Source organism: Rhinatrema bivittatum, chromosome 9, assembly GCF_901001135.1.
Source record: "Rhinatrema bivittatum chromosome 9, aRhiBiv1.1, whole genome shotgun sequence".
Lineage (NCBI taxonomy): Eukaryota > Metazoa > Chordata > Amphibia > Gymnophiona > Rhinatrematidae > Rhinatrema > Rhinatrema bivittatum.
Window position 1 is genome coordinate 89901445 of NC_042623.1, and position 18297 is coordinate 89919741.

Consider the following 18297-nt stretch of genomic DNA (forward strand, 5'->3'; position numbering starts at 1 on the left):
ATGCTGATGGGATGGATGGAGGATTTGGGAGGCCAGATTTAGGGCTGCTCTGGCAGTGCCTAGATTTGTCCACTCAAGTTAGGCACCTAGCACTGGAAATCAGCACTAGATGCCTAACTTCCTTCACCCATCCTGATTCCACCCCTTTCCCTGCCCACTTTTTAGGCTCTCAAACCCAGTGAATTTTCAAAGGACCTACTTTAGGTTCCTGACTCCAAAGGTTAATCATCTAAAACCTTTTTAAAAAATCGGCCTCATGTTTATCTGTCCAATCATGGCTAAATCTTTCTGAAGGAGCATTCTATATATGTCTTGAACTGGCACGGAATCAGATATTTTCATGATCACAGATGCTAAATAACTCAGACACAAGGAAATGTTAAACCTTTTATTGTGTTGAATAGTAGCCTTTACATCCATGCAAAAAGTGTCAAATATGTCAATAAGCAATTATATATCATTATAAATGACTATGGATCAGCAAATTGTTTTATGTATGGGACTAATAAGCCTGTGTAAACAGATATCTTGCAGGATACATAGTTAGCATGATAAATCAATGAGGCTAATTTAAAGTGAGATTTCTTATGAAGATAAAATAATCTCATGTTTTAATGCTGCAAAATGTGTTTTAATGCTGCAAAATATCTAACAAAAGTATACTTTCAATTATGTACACAGTAAAACAGTAAATCTATTTCCATGCCAGTGTCGGTCTTAAGTGTAAAAATAAAAGTATCAATATGGTTGTAATTTTCAATCTGCATTAACTGGGCCCTGTTGCTAAATATTTATTTATACATACAGGAGACATACAGAATTCAGAGTATGTTTGATAGGCAAATCAAGGCATATGGAGAATGTTAGCATTAGGAGAAAGGCTTAGGTTATCCCAGGCAGCTGTATATACATTGCAGGAATTAAGTGAATACTCCAGCTCTATTAACTTCACAGTGCTGTTGGAGATGCCTCTTTTATGGTAAAAGAGTGTTAGCTTGTAAAATGTTGGGTTCCAGGACTGTGAAGCAGAGTTACACTTAGTGATTCTATTTAGGCTAAACTTGTAGGAATTGGCTCTTTGGAACATAAGATGCATTTCCAACCTCATATATTAAACTACTATAGTATCTACTAGAAATGTGGCAAAATATGGCAGCATGTACTAAAGGTTCCCCCCCCTGCCCTGGTTTGGGGCTGATTCACTAAGGCATATTTCCCATTCTATGGTAAAAAATATTGATGAATCAGGCTCCCTTTCAAGTGTCTATGGGAAAAAATGCTTAGTACTTCTGTCTTATAATAATATTCCTTGGCACTTTGAAATCAGAGTTTCCCTGATCAAAACCTCTGTTTAAAAACTCCAGAACATACAATAGCTTAATATAATATTATATTGTCATTTCAGATCATGGAGAGCATCCTATAAGGAAAATAAGAGACACTAGGATATTTGGCCCATTAGACAATGTGAACATTCTTTAGTTAGTGCATGGTAGATGTGTTTTGAATATATTAAACAAAATTGTGACCTAATGTTCCAGAAAAGCAATGACATTTTGCTGTAAAACTTAAGCAGTTTCTATGGATTAAGCTAATGGTAACCAACCTTGGACATTCACAAAAGCCAATCTCTACTGAATTGGGTCTCAAAGAGTCACCTTCAAATGACTCCTCTGGTGTAACTCTGAAAATGTTAAGTACTAGTTCCACTTTTATCTCTTACAGCTGTGGAGCAGAAGAATGACACTAAGTGTTCTGAAAAAAAACCCAGATGTGGCTCAAGCATCTTCAAATCAGTAAAACTAGATTGACCCATAGCTGAGTTTCAATACTCTGCTTGCAAACAGTACAGCTTTACCAACAGTGCAAACCCTACCCTTTAATCGCATTAAAAAAGCCTGGATGCTCAAAGTCAGTTAAAAAGTGGAACGTAAAACAGAAATATGGTTTTCCTTATGTATATATATATATATATAAAAATAAAAATGATAGCATAAAACCAGTACACATGCCAGAAAATGGTCCTGGCCATAGAGGAATTCTGAACATAAAGCTTGAGCTAACAGCATGTTGACCTAAGCTTATTGACAGGTTTTTAACCTGGGTATCTCAGAGACATCTCATATCTGGTGCAGCCCAGCAAACAGCTTGGCACACCTTGATTTCACTACCAGGGTCAAACTAAGTATCACATACTTGTCATATTTCCTGTACAGAAACATGTTAGAAAAAGACTTAGGACCTGATTCGCTAAAGGCTTTTCTTCCATGCTGTGTCTATGGAAAATCTGTTCCTGCCAGTGCTACTACTTATCATTTCTTTGATGCTACTAAATGGACATACATAAATCAGGCCCTCCATTTTAGTAAATGCATTCAGTCATATGCAGAGCTAACTAAGCACTGAAACAATAGCATTTCTTAATTTCTAATTGTCAGGATTAACAATTGCTGACAAACAGTACAGTAATACATGAAAGAGAATGGGGACAACAAGGCAGTGGATAACAGTAATGTTCATTGTTTTATAATTCTTCCACAAGCTGATCAGGAAAGCTTCTGGGCATGAAAGCTTCTGAACTGGTGATGAGATGTGCAGGGTACGCAATATCAGCTGAGTAACTTGTTTACAACTGCTGGTTCACAGACCAAATCTACCATTAAACAACTGCAGGGAACTGACAGCAGAGTGGGAAAAAAAAAGTTGAACATTCTTTCAAAACCTGCCAAGTTGTCATGTTCATTCTGTGGCAACAGCTTTAATACTTTTTACTCGTATTAAAGTGGTCAGCAATATGCCGATGGCAAGCATTCTTTCCATGTTTTTTCACATCATTGTCAAAATCAAATGGGGGAGATAAAAAATGCTTTATCACATTTGGCTGGTGCAAGGGTAGGTTTTGAAACGAAAGGATGCTGCGGGTTCCTTAGTGAGGCTCACATAAGATAAGTTTCCCCACATTTATATGCCACTTCATTTATGCTCATTTTGTTTGCAATTCTAAAAAATCAATCTAAAAAAAAGTCACATTTTAGAGCCCGATGATTACAATGTATATCAGAGCTCTATAGTGGCGAGAGTGACTGTTAAGCAAAGTTATCAATATTTTAACGGTCCGCTTTGCTCTGTTGATATGAAGGTCTCTTTACCTCATTCATGAAATAAGGTGATTCTTTCTTTTTTTGCTTATTGTGAAAGGGTAGCACATGAAGATGGAAAGAGAGAGCAGCGATTCGGATTTATTAATGCAGACTGCCACCCTCCCCCCTCCAAAAAAAAGAAATAAAATAATCTTGTAGGGCTAAATAGCATGGATGAAAACAGCAGGTGATTTTTTTTTTTTTGTTCGATGCCTGTGTTCTAAGACAATTGTTGCTATAGAAGAACAGTAAGCATAAAACCAGCATACACACCAGAAAATGGAACCAGACTACCAGCTCTTCTTGTAGTCTCTCTTATACTTCCTTGCGTATTGTGGCTCGGATGCTGCTAAACATGTAACCAATGGCTTCAAACAGTGGATCAAAGAAGGTGTGGATGAAGATAGAATAGACCCGGCTGATGCACTGGATCTCGATCAAGTAGCTCCTTATGCAGGGCACCACTGCCCAGATGTGCAAGAAAGACAAAATGGCAAAGTAAATACCCCAGATAAGTGCCATGGGTATGCCGAAGATTGTGGAGAGCAAGCGGTAAAACCAGTATTTTGTCACTGTGAAGGTGGTGAAGCTGGCCTTCCAAATCCCATCAAAACTGTGTGTCCCTTCCGGCTCTGCAATTACATCTTCAAAATCAATCTACAAGGAAAGAATCATACATGGGGGAGGGGGGTTAGACAAGGGTTCCAAAGGTACTGTAACATTATCAGTGCATGCCACAGGGAATCTCAGAAGGCTTTGCCACTGGCGTTATGTATTTATTTGATATTCTGATCAATATTTAAGATGTCTACTACACTGAACTAGCTGGGTTCATCTATTAGTGCTATCTACTCCACTCTGGGCCTCATGTACCACAAACAAGTCTGGTTGAAGGATAGCCACAAAGAATATGCATGAAGTATATTTGAGTACATTTGGTCTATCACCCAGATTAATTTGCAAACTGAGCACCAGATTTTGTAGGGGCCCTCAAGGCCTAGAATTGAAAATCATTGCATCAGTGTGAATAGTAGGGTGCTCACCTGAGATAGCAGAAGGCTTTCCCATGATTATAATCTCAGTTATTTCCAGCCAGTTGGTAGGTTATAAATGAAGGGTTTATGAAGGACTTCCATATGAAAATCTGCAGTGCAAAGTTCTAGTAGCCATACTGGGCCTTCAGGAAACTGTATTCTTTGTAGGTTGTGATAACACTTTATTCAACCAACAAAGAATTAACCAAAGATGAGAGGTCCTGTGTGATCGTGAAAGTTTCTGCTATGCTTATGCTGGTGAAATCAAAGATAGGATAACCTGCATAGGATCCATCTAAAATGTAATCTAAGTCTCATATCAAACGTCACACAAAAATTAAATAAAAATATCTATGAATTAAACATAAAAGTTGCAACACAGGGAAACCTATTTTTATAATACAATTATTTAAAACATACTGTATATTATATACATTGATAGTCAAAAAAAATAGCAAAGGCAGTACTGCAAACAATGGAGCTCTTTGCTGAAACTCCTACCCGTCCGAGGAGTTCTTTCATTTTTATTCTTAATGTCATAACATTTCCAGCAGAAAATTAACAGAAGTAGATGGGGAAATAGTTCAGCCAAATGTGTTCTGTCCCTTGACATAAACCATGGCGCACGACTGCTTGCAGACACTGCAGTTAGACAAGTACTCCTGCTGTCTGCAGAAGCCTATGACAGTGGGACCTCTCGCTCTCTCTTCAGAGTCACTCAGATTTCATGCCAGATACAGGATGTTAGCTAGTTCTTTCCTCAGACTATAATTACAACAATGGCTTTCATAATAAATCTTTAAAGGCATAATGGTGCTGCAATGCACTACTTTTCTAGGTGCCGGGGAAAGGAATTTTCGAGAGTTTACCTCAAAATGTTCTGTAGGAGAAATAGGAGCTGACCTGCTTTAACTTCATAACTTTCTGATTTAAGTGTCCAATCTTGAGGCACAAGGAGACTAATGTGCCAAGCTGTGTTAAAACCAACCATTAATGGGTGTTGACAGCTAGTTTTAATGCAGACATGATCTCCTGTAAAACACCCCAATAAAACCTTTCCTGTTTCAACAGGCATGAAACCTGGTGTTTTGTGTTATCACTGCTGACGATGCAAGGCCCAACGTGGGCTGCGAGGTCTCCTCTTTCCCCCAGCAGAATGAGCCCCCTTCCCACAAAGTTGGTAATCTCCTACCAATCCCAACATCTGCTGTAGTAGGTGAGGGGAGCAGAGGAGCACTCCTATATCCTGTCCCATTGGTTCTACCATTCATAGGAGGTAATTTTCAAAGGAGTTACATGCGTAAATTAGCACACTATTGTAGCAATTTTCAAAAGCCATTTACTTGAGTTAAGTGCACTTACACGAATACATCCTATGGACAATTCAAAGGCATATATTGTGACAATTTTCAAAGCCCACTTATTTAAGTTCATTTATACATGTAAAACTCAACTTTTAAATGTGCAAATGTTTTTTAAAATCAGGCTCAAAATATGACAGTTAACTTCATGCGATCCTCTGCCCTCAGGGATGTGTCTTAAGTTTTCCTGTCATTTATTTATTTATTTGTACATTTTTATATACTGCTTCTTCTAGGACATTGTTCAGAGCAAATTACATGGTGAGTTAATGCAGATCTTGTTGTTTTATGCAATTTGCATTAACCCTATTTTAATATTAAGAACATAAGAATTTGTCATACTGGATCAGACCAAGGGTCCATCAAGTTCAGTATCCTGTTTCCAGCAGTGGTCAATCCAGGTCACATGTACCTGGCAAGATCCCAAACTGTAAATAGATCCTTTGCTGCTATTGCAGTGATAAGTAGTGGCTCTTCCTTAAGCCTAGTTGGTTAATAGCAGTTTATGGACTTCTCCTCCAGGAACATATCCAAACCTATTTTAAACTCAGCTATGCTAACTGCCTTAACCACATTCACCAGCGATGAATTTCAGAGTATATTGAGTGAAACATTTTTTTCTCTGATTTGTTTTGAATGAGCTACTTAATAACTTCATTGAGTATCTCCTGGTCTTTGTACGTTTTGAAAGAGTAAATAACCGATTTACATTTACCTCTTCTATTCCACTCATGATTTTATAGAACTCTATCATATCCTCCCTCAGCCATTTGTTCTCCAAGATAAGCAGCCTTAATCTCTTTAGTCTTTCCTCATAGGTGAGCCATTCCATCCCTTTTATCATTTGGTTGTCCTTCTCTGTACCTTTTCAAATGCACCTATATCATTTTTGAGATGTGATGTCCAGAACTGCATACAGTACTCCAAATGTGGTATCACCATGGAGCAATACAGATGCATTATGATATTTGCTATTTTATTCTCCATTCCTTTCCTAATAATTCCAAACATTCTGTTTGTTTTTTTGACTTCCACCTCTCACTGAACCAAGGATTTCATAGTATTGTCTACTATGATACCCAGGTCCTTTTCCTGGGTGGTAATTCCTAATATGAACCCTAACATTTTGTAACTACAGTCTGGGTTACTTTTCCTCATGTACTTCCCTTTGCACTTGTCCACATTAAATTTCATCTGCCATTTAAATGCCCAGTCTTCAAGTCTCACAATGTCCTCCTGCAATTTTTCACAATCTGCTTGTGATGTAACTACTCTGAATAATTTTGTATCTTCTGCAAATTTGATTACCTCAATCATCGTTTACCTTTCTAGATCATTTATAAATATATTGAAAAGCACTGGTCCAAGTACAGATCCCTGAGGCACTCCACTGTTTACCCTTTTCCACTGAGAAAATTGACCATTTAATCAGGCTAATTTAACCCATGTTGTAGTTACACAATGTTAGGTTCCATATTAGGAACAACCACCCAGGAAAAAGATCTAGGCGTCATAGTGGATACTACATTGAAATCTTTCATTCAGTGTGCTGCAGCAGTCAAAAAGCAAAAGAATATTAGGAATTATTAGGAAGGGAATGGTGAATAAAATAGAAAATGTCATAATGCCTCTGTATCGCTCCATGGTGAGATTGCAGCTTGAGTACCATGCACAATTCTGGTCACCACATCTCAAAAAATATATAGTTGCAATGGAGAAGGTACAGAGAAGAGCGACCAAAATGATAAAAGGGATGGAACAGCTTCCTTATGAGAAAAAGCTAAATTATGCAGCTAAATTCTAGCCCTTTAACTCATTAGGTGGCTAGAATTTAGTCGCATATGGTTTCAAATATCGCCGCTTTGCCATTTAGATGGATAACTTTTCAATTATCCGTCTAAATGGCTTCTGAATATCGGCCTCTATATTTTCATTCTGATGAAATTTTGCAGACTCAAAGCCAACATGTTAAACTGGGCTGCAAAAGATTGTTCTATGCAACATATACAGAGTTGAAAGCGATGGGGAAGGGAAATAAAAAAGATTATTGTAACTTCCTCAAAATTTAATTTTCAACACATTAGGTAGATAAATGATTCTCTAGGCTCTGGAGGTCACATGCCATATGTACCTACTCACTTACTGGCGGATTTTAAAATCACTATGGATGCCAAAACTGGAAATACTTGACCCGGCGCACACCGCGCAGATTTTAAAAACCGTGCTAATATGCGCGTTATCTCCTTGTAAACGCACAAATCAAAAAGGTCAAAAAAGGGGCAGGGCATGGGTGGTCCGAGTCTGTATCATGAAGTCTATGCGTAAGTATTTACGTGCACAAGGATCCCCTACTGCGTAACTTTACTTCTGCTATGGATGACATGTAAGTAATAAAATAACAAAAACTAGGCTAGTCAATGGGGTTTTAAGAGTCAGGGCTAATAGGCTAAAAGGGAGGCAAGTTAGCTAGGGGTTTAGAAAGGCCTTTCCTTTACTGGGAATGAACTGGGGAACGAACTGGGGAAACAGGTAAATGCGTTGGCGCACATATCTACTAAAATGAGGGGATTTTAGTAGATATGTGCGCCAACAAGCTGCTGTTAATTGTGTCAAATGAGCACAGGATGTGTTTCAGCTGTGCCGTGTGTCAATCCCCCTCCTCCACTTGGTCTTGTGAGACCAATTCTGGCATAGGTGCTATGACGATTGTGCTGCTGTTTCTTTGACAGTGACTGGAATGGGCTCTGAAATGGGACCTCTTTCCCACTCTTTCCTGAGGCTTTTAATCCCATTTCAGTCGACCTGCACAGAGTAAAAGGAAAAGGGCACTGGCTGGCTCCCATGACTTTCCATAAGAAGAACAGGAAATAAAAATGCTATCTTTCCTCTCACAGGAAAAAAAATGGGAGTTCTAGAACCAAAAGTGAGGCTGCATGGAGTTAATCCTACTCTAAGCAGGAGCATCTAGGTGGGCAAACATCTCCCTGTACATGGGACCTGAGGTTCAGCAGAGGCCAATGATAACGAACTTTGACAAGCTCTGCCTCCAAAGTGCTCTGAGTATCTTTAAAACCTTTAAAAAAGACTTGAAAACCTGAATATTTACAAGAGCCTGCACAAATGATCTCATTCATCAACACAACAAGAATTCCACACAAACTTCCACCAAGAAAAGTCCACAGCCTCAAAGAAACAGAAAAGCATCTAAGACAACCCAAGAATTAACAAGACAATCCACATAGCCACATCCAATGGGCTAGCTTAACTACCTAAACTATATAGTAATCAGGATACAAATTCTATCGATGAAAAATATGATGTAACAATGTTCTCTAATACGACTCAACGTTTGTTTAATTAATGTATCTATTGTGAACCATTATGATTGTGACTCTACATTTGTTTAACTAATGTAATTATTGTGAACCGTTATGATGGCGAAACCGAATGATGGTATACAAAACATGTTAAATAAATAAAATAAATAAAAATAAATCTCTCTTCCGCCCTTTCAAAGCAGCACAAATAATCACATATCCCCTTTTACTAGAGTAAATGTTCATAGAAACCTGATTTTCGGCTGCTGTTTCCCTACTGAAGGTTGAAATCTCAGCAGGTACCTGAGGAATCAGAAGATTAAATAGTTTGCCCAAGGTCATAAGCAATGTCAGTGGCAGGAGATGGGGGATTGGGTCTGCAGGCCCAGAAAGGTTATTTTTTTTATAATATACTTATCCAGCTTTATTCTGAATATAGCCGGTTAAGTATCAAGGTATTTGGGTCCATGAACCCTGATAACTTTAGGACAGCTCTCAGGCACATCCAGACATGCTACTCTGAATACAGTAGTCAGATAAGTTAGCTGGATAACTAACTTCACCCAGGAATGCCTCTGGAATGCCTCCAATTTATCTGGTTAAGTTTTATCCAGATAATGACTTATCATACTCCGATAAAATTTATCTGGTTAGAGAGGCCAGAAATTTAACATTTGGGGTTTGTTCGGCTAACTCAAAATATATCTGGAGAAACTCCTTTGAATATGGACCTACAAATGTCCCTAAAAACAAAGCACTGATTGGAAGGTCTAGACTGTCTTGAATAACCACCTTGCAATGTAGGATGATACAGGATGATTGGCAATGAGCTTGGAAAACAGATTTAGCTTACAGAATGACTCAGCTTCTTCTACTGTGGAATGCATTTATGACTGGTTTGACAGGGAATGGTGCAGCAGCCGAGTGGTTAGAGCAGAAGGCTGTGGAACAGAGAAGTTAGGGCTCAAATCCCACTGAAACTCCTTGTGACCTCGAGTAAGTCATTTCACTCTCCATTGTCTCATGTACCAACTTAGGACCTGACTTACGAAGCATTTTTCCCATAGACACAGAAAAGGAGAAAAGCCTAACAAGTAAATTTCAAAACCCGGCATGTGGAAATCCCTGGATTTATGCGCATGGCTGCGCCGGGCGCATTTTCAAAATGGCCCGGCCACGCGCGCATCTCCCGGTACACGCGGAAGAGCCAGGGCTTTGAAAAGGGGCTGGCCGGGGGCAGGGGCTGGGCGAGGGCTGTCCCGGTGAAGTGCGTCCCGGTGAAGCGCCATTTTGCGCTGTCCCGGTGAAGCGCGTGGCAGGAGCCAGCCGGTGCGCGTACTTACTTCTGCTTGGAAGAGCGGGTAAGTTGTAAAACAAAAAAGAAAAAAAGGTAGGTACGTGGGGTTTAGGGGTCGGGGAGGAGAGGAGGAAAAGGGAGAAAGGATAGGTAGGGGGTTATGGAACTGGGGAAAAGCCCTGTCCCGTTGGCTCGCGAGCGTTAAAAAAATCTCCCCCCTGTGCGTGCAAGTGGGCACCCGCACACATATGCATGTGCCGATACAAAAATTGGGTGTGTGGCTATCGTATTACGGCGGCGATGCGTGCATGTTATAAAATCGGTGGGTCCATGTGCAGTGCCAGGAATCTTGTGATATGGACCATGTGCAGCTTTGAAAATGTGCCCTTTAGTGAATCAGGCTCTTAGACTGTGAGCCCTCTGTGGACAGGGAAATACCTACAGCACCTGAATGTAATCTGCTTTACAATGGTTGACCAGTCCCAATAGTGGAATACACATTTAAAACAATGGGCTTGTGGGTAGAATCACACTGATAAAGATGACGAGGCTTTCTCTTTTGCTGTAACACAAATGGAGTTAATCAGAATGGAGATGAGGCTGGCAAACCACATTTCTTACATATTCCTGAAAGTCCTGGATGGGATTTTTGGCAGGAACAGGAAGTGTGCTGTTACAAAACAGATCACGGCTTTAGAATGAGCCTTGGATCTCTCCAGTACTGGGAACAACATCAGAGACAAGAGTATGCTAGGATGAATTATTTACACAGAGGTTGATTAGCTTTGACCTGCTATAGTTTTACATTTATTGAAGATTATATTCCATCAGTTTGTGGTGACTCACATTATGCACTCGATGCAGGGTCCAAGTTAGCAAGAAATCCAGCAACATATGCTTAGGAGCGTTATCATTTTTTTGGATGTAGCTTGATGGTTTTTGGCCACCATAGACACTGTATTCGAGACATTTTTTGCCAAATAAATTCAGGCCTGTAATTTTTTAACAAGATTCAAATTTGTGTAACTGAGCCCTTTCTCTTGGTGACAGAGTTTAGATATATTTCCTATTTGCAAGGAATCCTCAAAACAAAAGTGATACAATGTTAATATTGTGGTGGCTGATTGACTTAGAAACTTGCAGTACTTCTCTGGAAATTATGGCCAGGCACACTTCCCTTGCCTTTCCTTATTTTACTGTAAATGGAAAATGTGTATGCATGTGTGGAATGTGGACAGTACAGACTATAAAACAAATAGGAACATATTGCACTCAGATGGCATTAAAGAGAGAACAACAATGCTTCTTAAAAATAAGTCGCCTATGAGCATAAAAGTTTTCTTGACTTGCCATAGGAATGTATCCTTGCGTTTTGATTTTATTTTTGACAATGATAGGGCTTCCAGTATATACCTATATAAATTTATGGAAAGAGAAGCCTACAATAAGAGGTCATGATTTGAGGCTCAAATGGACCAGACTCAGGAACAGAATTAAAACAATCTTTCCTCACAGGAATCGTGGTGGACGCTTGGAACAGCCTCCTAGCGGGAGTGCTGGAGGCAAAACCGGAATTCAAAAAGGAATGGAAGAAGGTACAGAGGATCTTTAGTGGCAAAGAAGTGAAGGGAAAAGCAGTGATCACCTGGGGTCTATGGTATTGCAAAAGGAAGCCAACTGGGCAGACTAGATGGGCCTTGCAGTCCTGATCTGTTTTCATATTCCGTGTTTCGGTATTGATTGTGAAAGCTTGCCACTGATACTAATGTATTAGACTAACATTTTTTCAATGATGTGATATAAAACTTGACCTAATGATGATTCAGTGTTGTATCATATCACTGAAACATCTTCTGAGGGTACCCTAAAATTCACCTCCCATAATGCAAGGGGCCTTCTAGAGAAGGTTTTTAAATTTTTTTTCAGTCTTGTAGCACAATGATTTTAAAATCTGCTCACAAGGGGGAAACGAAGATCTAATTGAAAACATGCTTTTCACCAGCAAGCCTATCATTTTTACAGCTGCCGCTACTACTGCTCGGATCCAGCCAAAAACATCTGGAAAGAAGATATTAATTTATCTTTGGTCCAGAAATGCAGCTGATATTCTTATTGGCTTGTGTTAAAGCAATATTTTTTTCAGATATGTTGTCACTAGAACTCATTGAGATCTCCTATTTTTTGTTGTGATTTATATTTCATCCTGTGGAGATATTAGAGCATAAAGTTTTTCAAAGTTCCTCCTACTTAGCCAGTCCCACTATTATAAACCTAAGTGAACCGGGGGGTACAGCTGTACTGATAACTGTCACAATCCCATACTGGCATCATTGAAAACATGAGTATAGCACAAGGAACTGAGGGCTGGATCCAGTGAAGAAAATTTAAAAAAAGGGGAGGTCACCATAGCACGCATTTTGTTTAAGAAATAATGCAAAATAATGAACTGCGTTAGGACAAAAGAGAAAGGCGAACTATGAGCCAGTGTACTAACCCACAGGGTTTCCCATGGGCTGGTGTCCTGTTTCTGTGAAGTTTGCTACAGATGCAAATGAGTTCCATAGCAAACTTTTGTGGGCCCTTCCTCAGACGCCAGTTTTTGCTGATTTTTTGCATTAATGAGCTGCTTTGTATGACAGCACTTCACAGCAGCTCTTCAATGCAGAATTTTAATAAACTTCTGCGTACAGCACACTATAGTGCACTGTCTACAGAGGGCAATTTGCAAAATGTTTAACAAACAGGACCTACGCACATTAAAATGTGCAAAAGCCCACAAAGCTAGTGGCATTGCACCATTTCAGACATTTTGCGCTTTTCAGTGCATGTAGGTGCTACCCATGACAAAGTCTGAAGCTTTTCCCATCTCCTTCCTAGTAATAAAACCAAAAAGAGGGGTCTATAACACTTAACTGCTGGCATTTTAATATCATGAAGAATTTTAGCCTAGTACTGCTGCTTTAGCCAGTAAAATGGTCAGAGGCAAGGTCATTTTCTGGCACTTGATGACTGATGAAGGAATCTGAGTTTTAACCTAGATGGTCTGTATCAAATAATGAGCTTTCAATGTTCAGAAACTGCCTTCAACAAAGAGGGAGGGCGAGAAATCCATTCATTTTTAACTTTGAAAACAATGGACTTCTCAGGGGTAATGGGTCCCTGGAGGCTAAAGGTTGTTCCTGAAATGAATTAGTAGGTGATATTCCAAGAAGTACATCATACAGTACTAGATCTACGATGCAAAATATCTAAATAACGGCCTGATTCCCTAAGGCATTTCTCCCATTCGGAGCCTATGGGAAAATGCTTTGATGAAATTAACAGGGTCGTACTTTATTCTGCGATGGGCCGTGATCGCGGCATATCCATGCAAATTAGGGGAAGGGGAGGAGTGTGGGCGGGGTTTCGGCGAAGTTATGGCCTGGCAGTGCTGCCGGCAATAATGTCCACATTATCGCTGGCAGCACCGCGGAAAATAACACCACCTTTTCCTGTGGCGCTATGGGGGGCGATAGTGTGCGGCGAGGCTGCACCGCGGAGGGTGAAACTGCACCGCCACGATGCGGCCAGCTGCTCACTATCAACCCCGCCCCTTTTTTTTTTTTCACGGCTCATCTTTCTGCTATAAATATAGCAGAATGATGAATCTAGGGGTAAATTTGATAGTTTGTTAGAATAAAGCCATTTTCACTGAGATTTCTAACACAGTCCTAGAAGTATGGGATTGCATCTCCCCATTCTCTCTTCTACTGGAGGACTCCACCCAGATTTACTGCCACACTGAACTGTTCCTGGAATGATTCCTTTGCTTCTCAGCTTCCATGTCCAGGCTAACAGTCCAGAATGTGCTTTAATACCCTGGGCATATGTACTCCCGGCTTTGTATGCAGGTACACTATGACCCATGGAAACATATTTCTGTGAACTGTAATTATTGTATTGGATTATCATATCATTTCATGTAGAAAGGGGAATGTTCACATACTTCTGTTTCTTTCTAATCCCACCCGAAAGCAGGGATATGTACTACAAGACTGCCTGAGGTCCCTTCCAATATCATCCTTCCATACTTCTACATTTTTAAAACTAAGATATTCTGGGTTTGGTGGCTCTGCTTTTTCCATTGAAAACATACAAGCTATTTTGGGACACGAGATGAAATACGAGGGGACTGCATTAAGGAGCTTTACTTTGTTTTTGAGATGAACACTATGCCTATCTCTTGGATGGGGTAGAAATGTCTCAGTGTTAATAATGATGTCTGATCAAACCTCTCATCAGTCATGAACACACAGTCAATCAAAAATCTTTTTTTTTAACACCTTTTATTTAACATCACAAACACAACACATGTAACAAGACACTCCTTGCTTTAAGTACAAGCTGCAGAACACCACACGGTAATGCAATAAATGAAGTATAAATACAACTTATTTCTTCACTGAGAGGGTGGTGGATGCCTGGAATGCCCTTCCAGAGGAAGTGGTGAAGACTAAAACTGTGAAGGATTTCAAAGGGGCATGGGATAAACACTGTGGATCCCTAAAAGGCTAAAGGATGGGAATAAATAAAAAAGCTTAACCAGCACGGAGCGGCAGTTACTAGCCTTAAGAGAAACATGGGGGTAACCTGCACGGAGCGGCAGTTACTACCTTGGGAAGCTTGCTGGGCAGACTAGATGGACCAAGTTTTTCCAATATACATGATATGGGCCCTAGACCAATATAGATCCCAAACTGTGTTGTAACCCTCCAGATCTCCCCAAAATGTGAAAGTGATTCTCTCACATACTTGGAGTTTTCATGAATCTCCTTTTGAAATTTCCTTCCAAAATCTGGCCACTATCAACCGGGCTAACTAATGCAGAGAGCACTTTATTAAAGCATACTTAATTTTAATAAACTAGAAAAGAATATAACAAGAAATATATAACAGCATGTCAGCCTCCTCCTGCCATCAACACTGACATAATAAAGTTCTTCTAAAACCTTACCACCACAACCTAACTGTTTAGGCTCTGTTCGGACTGTCTAATCTCTGTACTTCCTGAATGACAAAAATTGTTCTTATAAGACTGTGTGTTTACTTCAAATTCCTGAAGCAATGTGCTCCAGGAAACACGCTTACATGGATTTTTTCCTAGAACTTCATGAAATATAAATAAAGCGCAAGAAAAATATTTTCTGTCTCTATATATTGCAGACCTGTGGGGGGTTTTCAGCAACTGCTCTTCCCGGAGACCCCCACTTGTCTCTTCCCCCCTCTGCCTCCCAGATTCCCATGGGGCCCTCCTGCTTAAGGTGCTGAGGCTGCAGGCACCAAGCCTCTAGGAAACTTCCACAGTCCCAGAGATAGCAGCGGCCGAAGCATGTACTGCAGGGTCCTACATAGGGAGTCCGATGTTTTTGGGGCCAGAAGACGGTAGGAAAAATCTGTGCTAAAATTTAGTGCACAATTTTTTAACTACCAAGCTAAAAATTAGCTTTACTACTAATACAGTAAGCTATGCCAAGCACAGTGTAGGGTAGTTAAAAAAAAGTGTGCTAAAATGGCAATTTTAGGTTGATGATTTAAACTGAGAAAAACTTTGCAAAGGCTGCTGCATGCGCTACAAAATCTAATAGCCCACATTTAATAGGATAACATGCATTATTTGCCCTGTTAGCATGCAAAATTTAACCCTGGACTTCACAGGTAGCTATTTTGTGCATATTATGTTTTGCAAGCAAGATGTTTCACAAATCTATTGCTAATCAGTGTCGCTGATGCAAAATTTGGCAAAGCAGCTCATCAGCTATGAACACAATGCTAAATAACGAATGAAAATAGCTTTGCAGGCAAAAGTCTCTAATAAAATTAGTGCCCACTATCATTGATAACCAAATGGCATGCTCTAAAATTGAAATACTGCACAAAGTTTTTATCAGTTTAGTGCATCAGCCTGTGTGGGTGAATATGTGCACTGGATGTACTCTGGAATAAATAACAGGAAGATGAAAAGATTACTCCCAGCAGGTATGCTGATCTACGCAATCCATCCCCCCAAAACATGTTTCATCCATTCCAGATATAATCTTGCAAGAATTTAAGCAGCAAGCGCCTTTACCGCACTGCAAGTTTATGCTGGTGAAGTTGTTATTCACTTGTGTGGCTCAGAATGATGTCCTGCACCTCTGCTTGAGCTAAGCGCTCTTTTCCTGAATTCGATTAACCTCTCGGGCATGCTCTAAAACAGCAGCCATTTATTTACAGCTCTGCCAAAAAAAACCCACCAAGCCCTTTTTTTTTTCATTCTAGCACAAAATCTCCAGAGGAGGAAACATGTTTTCAAGGTTTTAACAACGCCAATATAGCTTATAGAGTCTCATGTGTTTGAGCCAAAACTTCTCTACAGTGTGGTCTGTGGGATTCAGTGCGCTTCCTGACTTCAGAGGCTCTTCGCTTCCCTCCATTCAATTAAAATAAAGCCCCTTGTACTGCTTGAAGCCATTGTTTTTGCTGTGAGAAACATTAGGTTCAGCAAACCCTTCTGTCAGTGAATGAGATAAATCATTTTGCAGGTTGGAACACGGACCTGCGCCAGGTGGAAATGATATGAAACATTCACATTCCTTCCAGGTCTGTCACAAGCCGGCTCCAGTAATTATGGAGCTTTAATTATGTCTGAGGTCAGAGCTGAGGGCTTATTGTTTAACAATTAGCCGCCTGTTCCACTCTGTGTTGTACCCGTGTATGCACATTTTGGGGAGGTCGGGAGAGAGGGTCTGATGTTTTTGTTGGTGGGAGCCTGGAGTTGGGAGTGGGAAGAACTGAAGGTAAGACAAACTGATCCCTTCTGTTGTCAAATGCCAAAATTATATATGTGTACCATGTTTTGCAGACTGGAGAGATTTGGCAGATGAGAAGTGCTCAGTGAAACATAGAAACATAGAAATGACGGCAGAAAAAGACCGAACGGCCCATCCAGTCTGCCCAGCAAGCTACGCACTTTGTCTTTTTTTAATCTTTTTCTCTCACCCACCTGTTACTATTGGCTTCCAGTACCCTCCAGCCCTAATTCCCCTCCACCCCACCACCAATGTAGAGAGCAGCGCCGGATCTGCATCCAAGTGAACATCCAGCTCAATTAGGGGTAGCAACTGCTGTAACAAGCAGGCCACACCCCTGCCCCATACTCTTACCCACCCCTGTTTTTTTTTTTTTGGAGATGGCAGCCCTCCATCCTTCCGCTCCGTGAAGGTGGAACACCAACCACTGGCATCCCGCTCCGTGAATGCCTCTGTGGCTACTGCCGCTCCGTGCAGTATTTTGCTACCTCCTCTTTATTCACGTCCTCTAGACTTGATGGACCCACAGTGTTTATCCCACGCCCCTTTGAAGTCCTTCACAGTTTTAGACTTCACCACTTCCTCTGGCATGTGAGAATGGGGTATTAATTAAACCACAAATTTTGAAGCCACTCAACTCCCACACGTCTCACATGCGTATCCCGGTCATCAGCTCTCAAACCTCTCATATGCATTTCCTAGTCATCAGCTTCTAAATCTTTTTTTATATGAACTGCCCTAAACCTCCAGTATGCGCATAGCCATGACACATGGACCTGAACAAAAATGGCCTGCAGAGTGCAGGAAGCCATCATTTGTCTCTCCCACCCTGCAGTACGAACGGTAATTTCACCGTAAAACCTCACACGTGGTTATTGCTCCATGTCCTACCTTTGTGCTCATACCCACACAAAATAATCACGGTTGGGTTTTTTTTTGTGCAAATTGTGCTTCCCATTTTCTCTGCCCCTCTAGATCTGGTTAATTTGTGAAATTCAGCCCCTCAACCAGTTCTGAGGAGGAAGTGTGGCCCGGTGCCACTGCTGCATAAAAGTGATTGCCAAATTCATCTTACAATTGCTTTTGCAGCATCGTTTCATTTTTGTCTTAAACTGAGTCTGATGGATCTTAAGTGCCAGATTTATAAAAAAAAAAAAAAAAATGCACAACAGCATCCAGCTCACCATGTACAAAGACGGCTGATGATAGCTGACCCATTTATACATCATATCTTATCATATGAGGGTTCTGATTTATAATAAGTTATCCCCCAGTTTGTGCTGATAAGAGAACCCTATTATGAATAAACGCTTTACTAAGT

The 18297-nt window shown here is 40.4% G+C and overlaps 1 protein-coding gene across 1 annotated transcript in view; it reads right to left on the reverse strand.

The window, feature by feature from the left end:
• Positions 1-373: 373 nt before the first annotated feature.
• The window catches only part of CAV1 (caveolin 1), a 36471-nt gene continuing 18547 nt past the window's right edge, over positions 374-18297 (reverse strand). Inside the window, exon 3 of the mRNA XM_029615258.1 lies at positions 374-3797. Coding sequence (XP_029471118.1) covers positions 3456-3797 — 342 coding nt within the window. The 3' untranslated portion in view covers positions 374-3455. The remainder of the gene's footprint in view (positions 3798-18297) is intronic.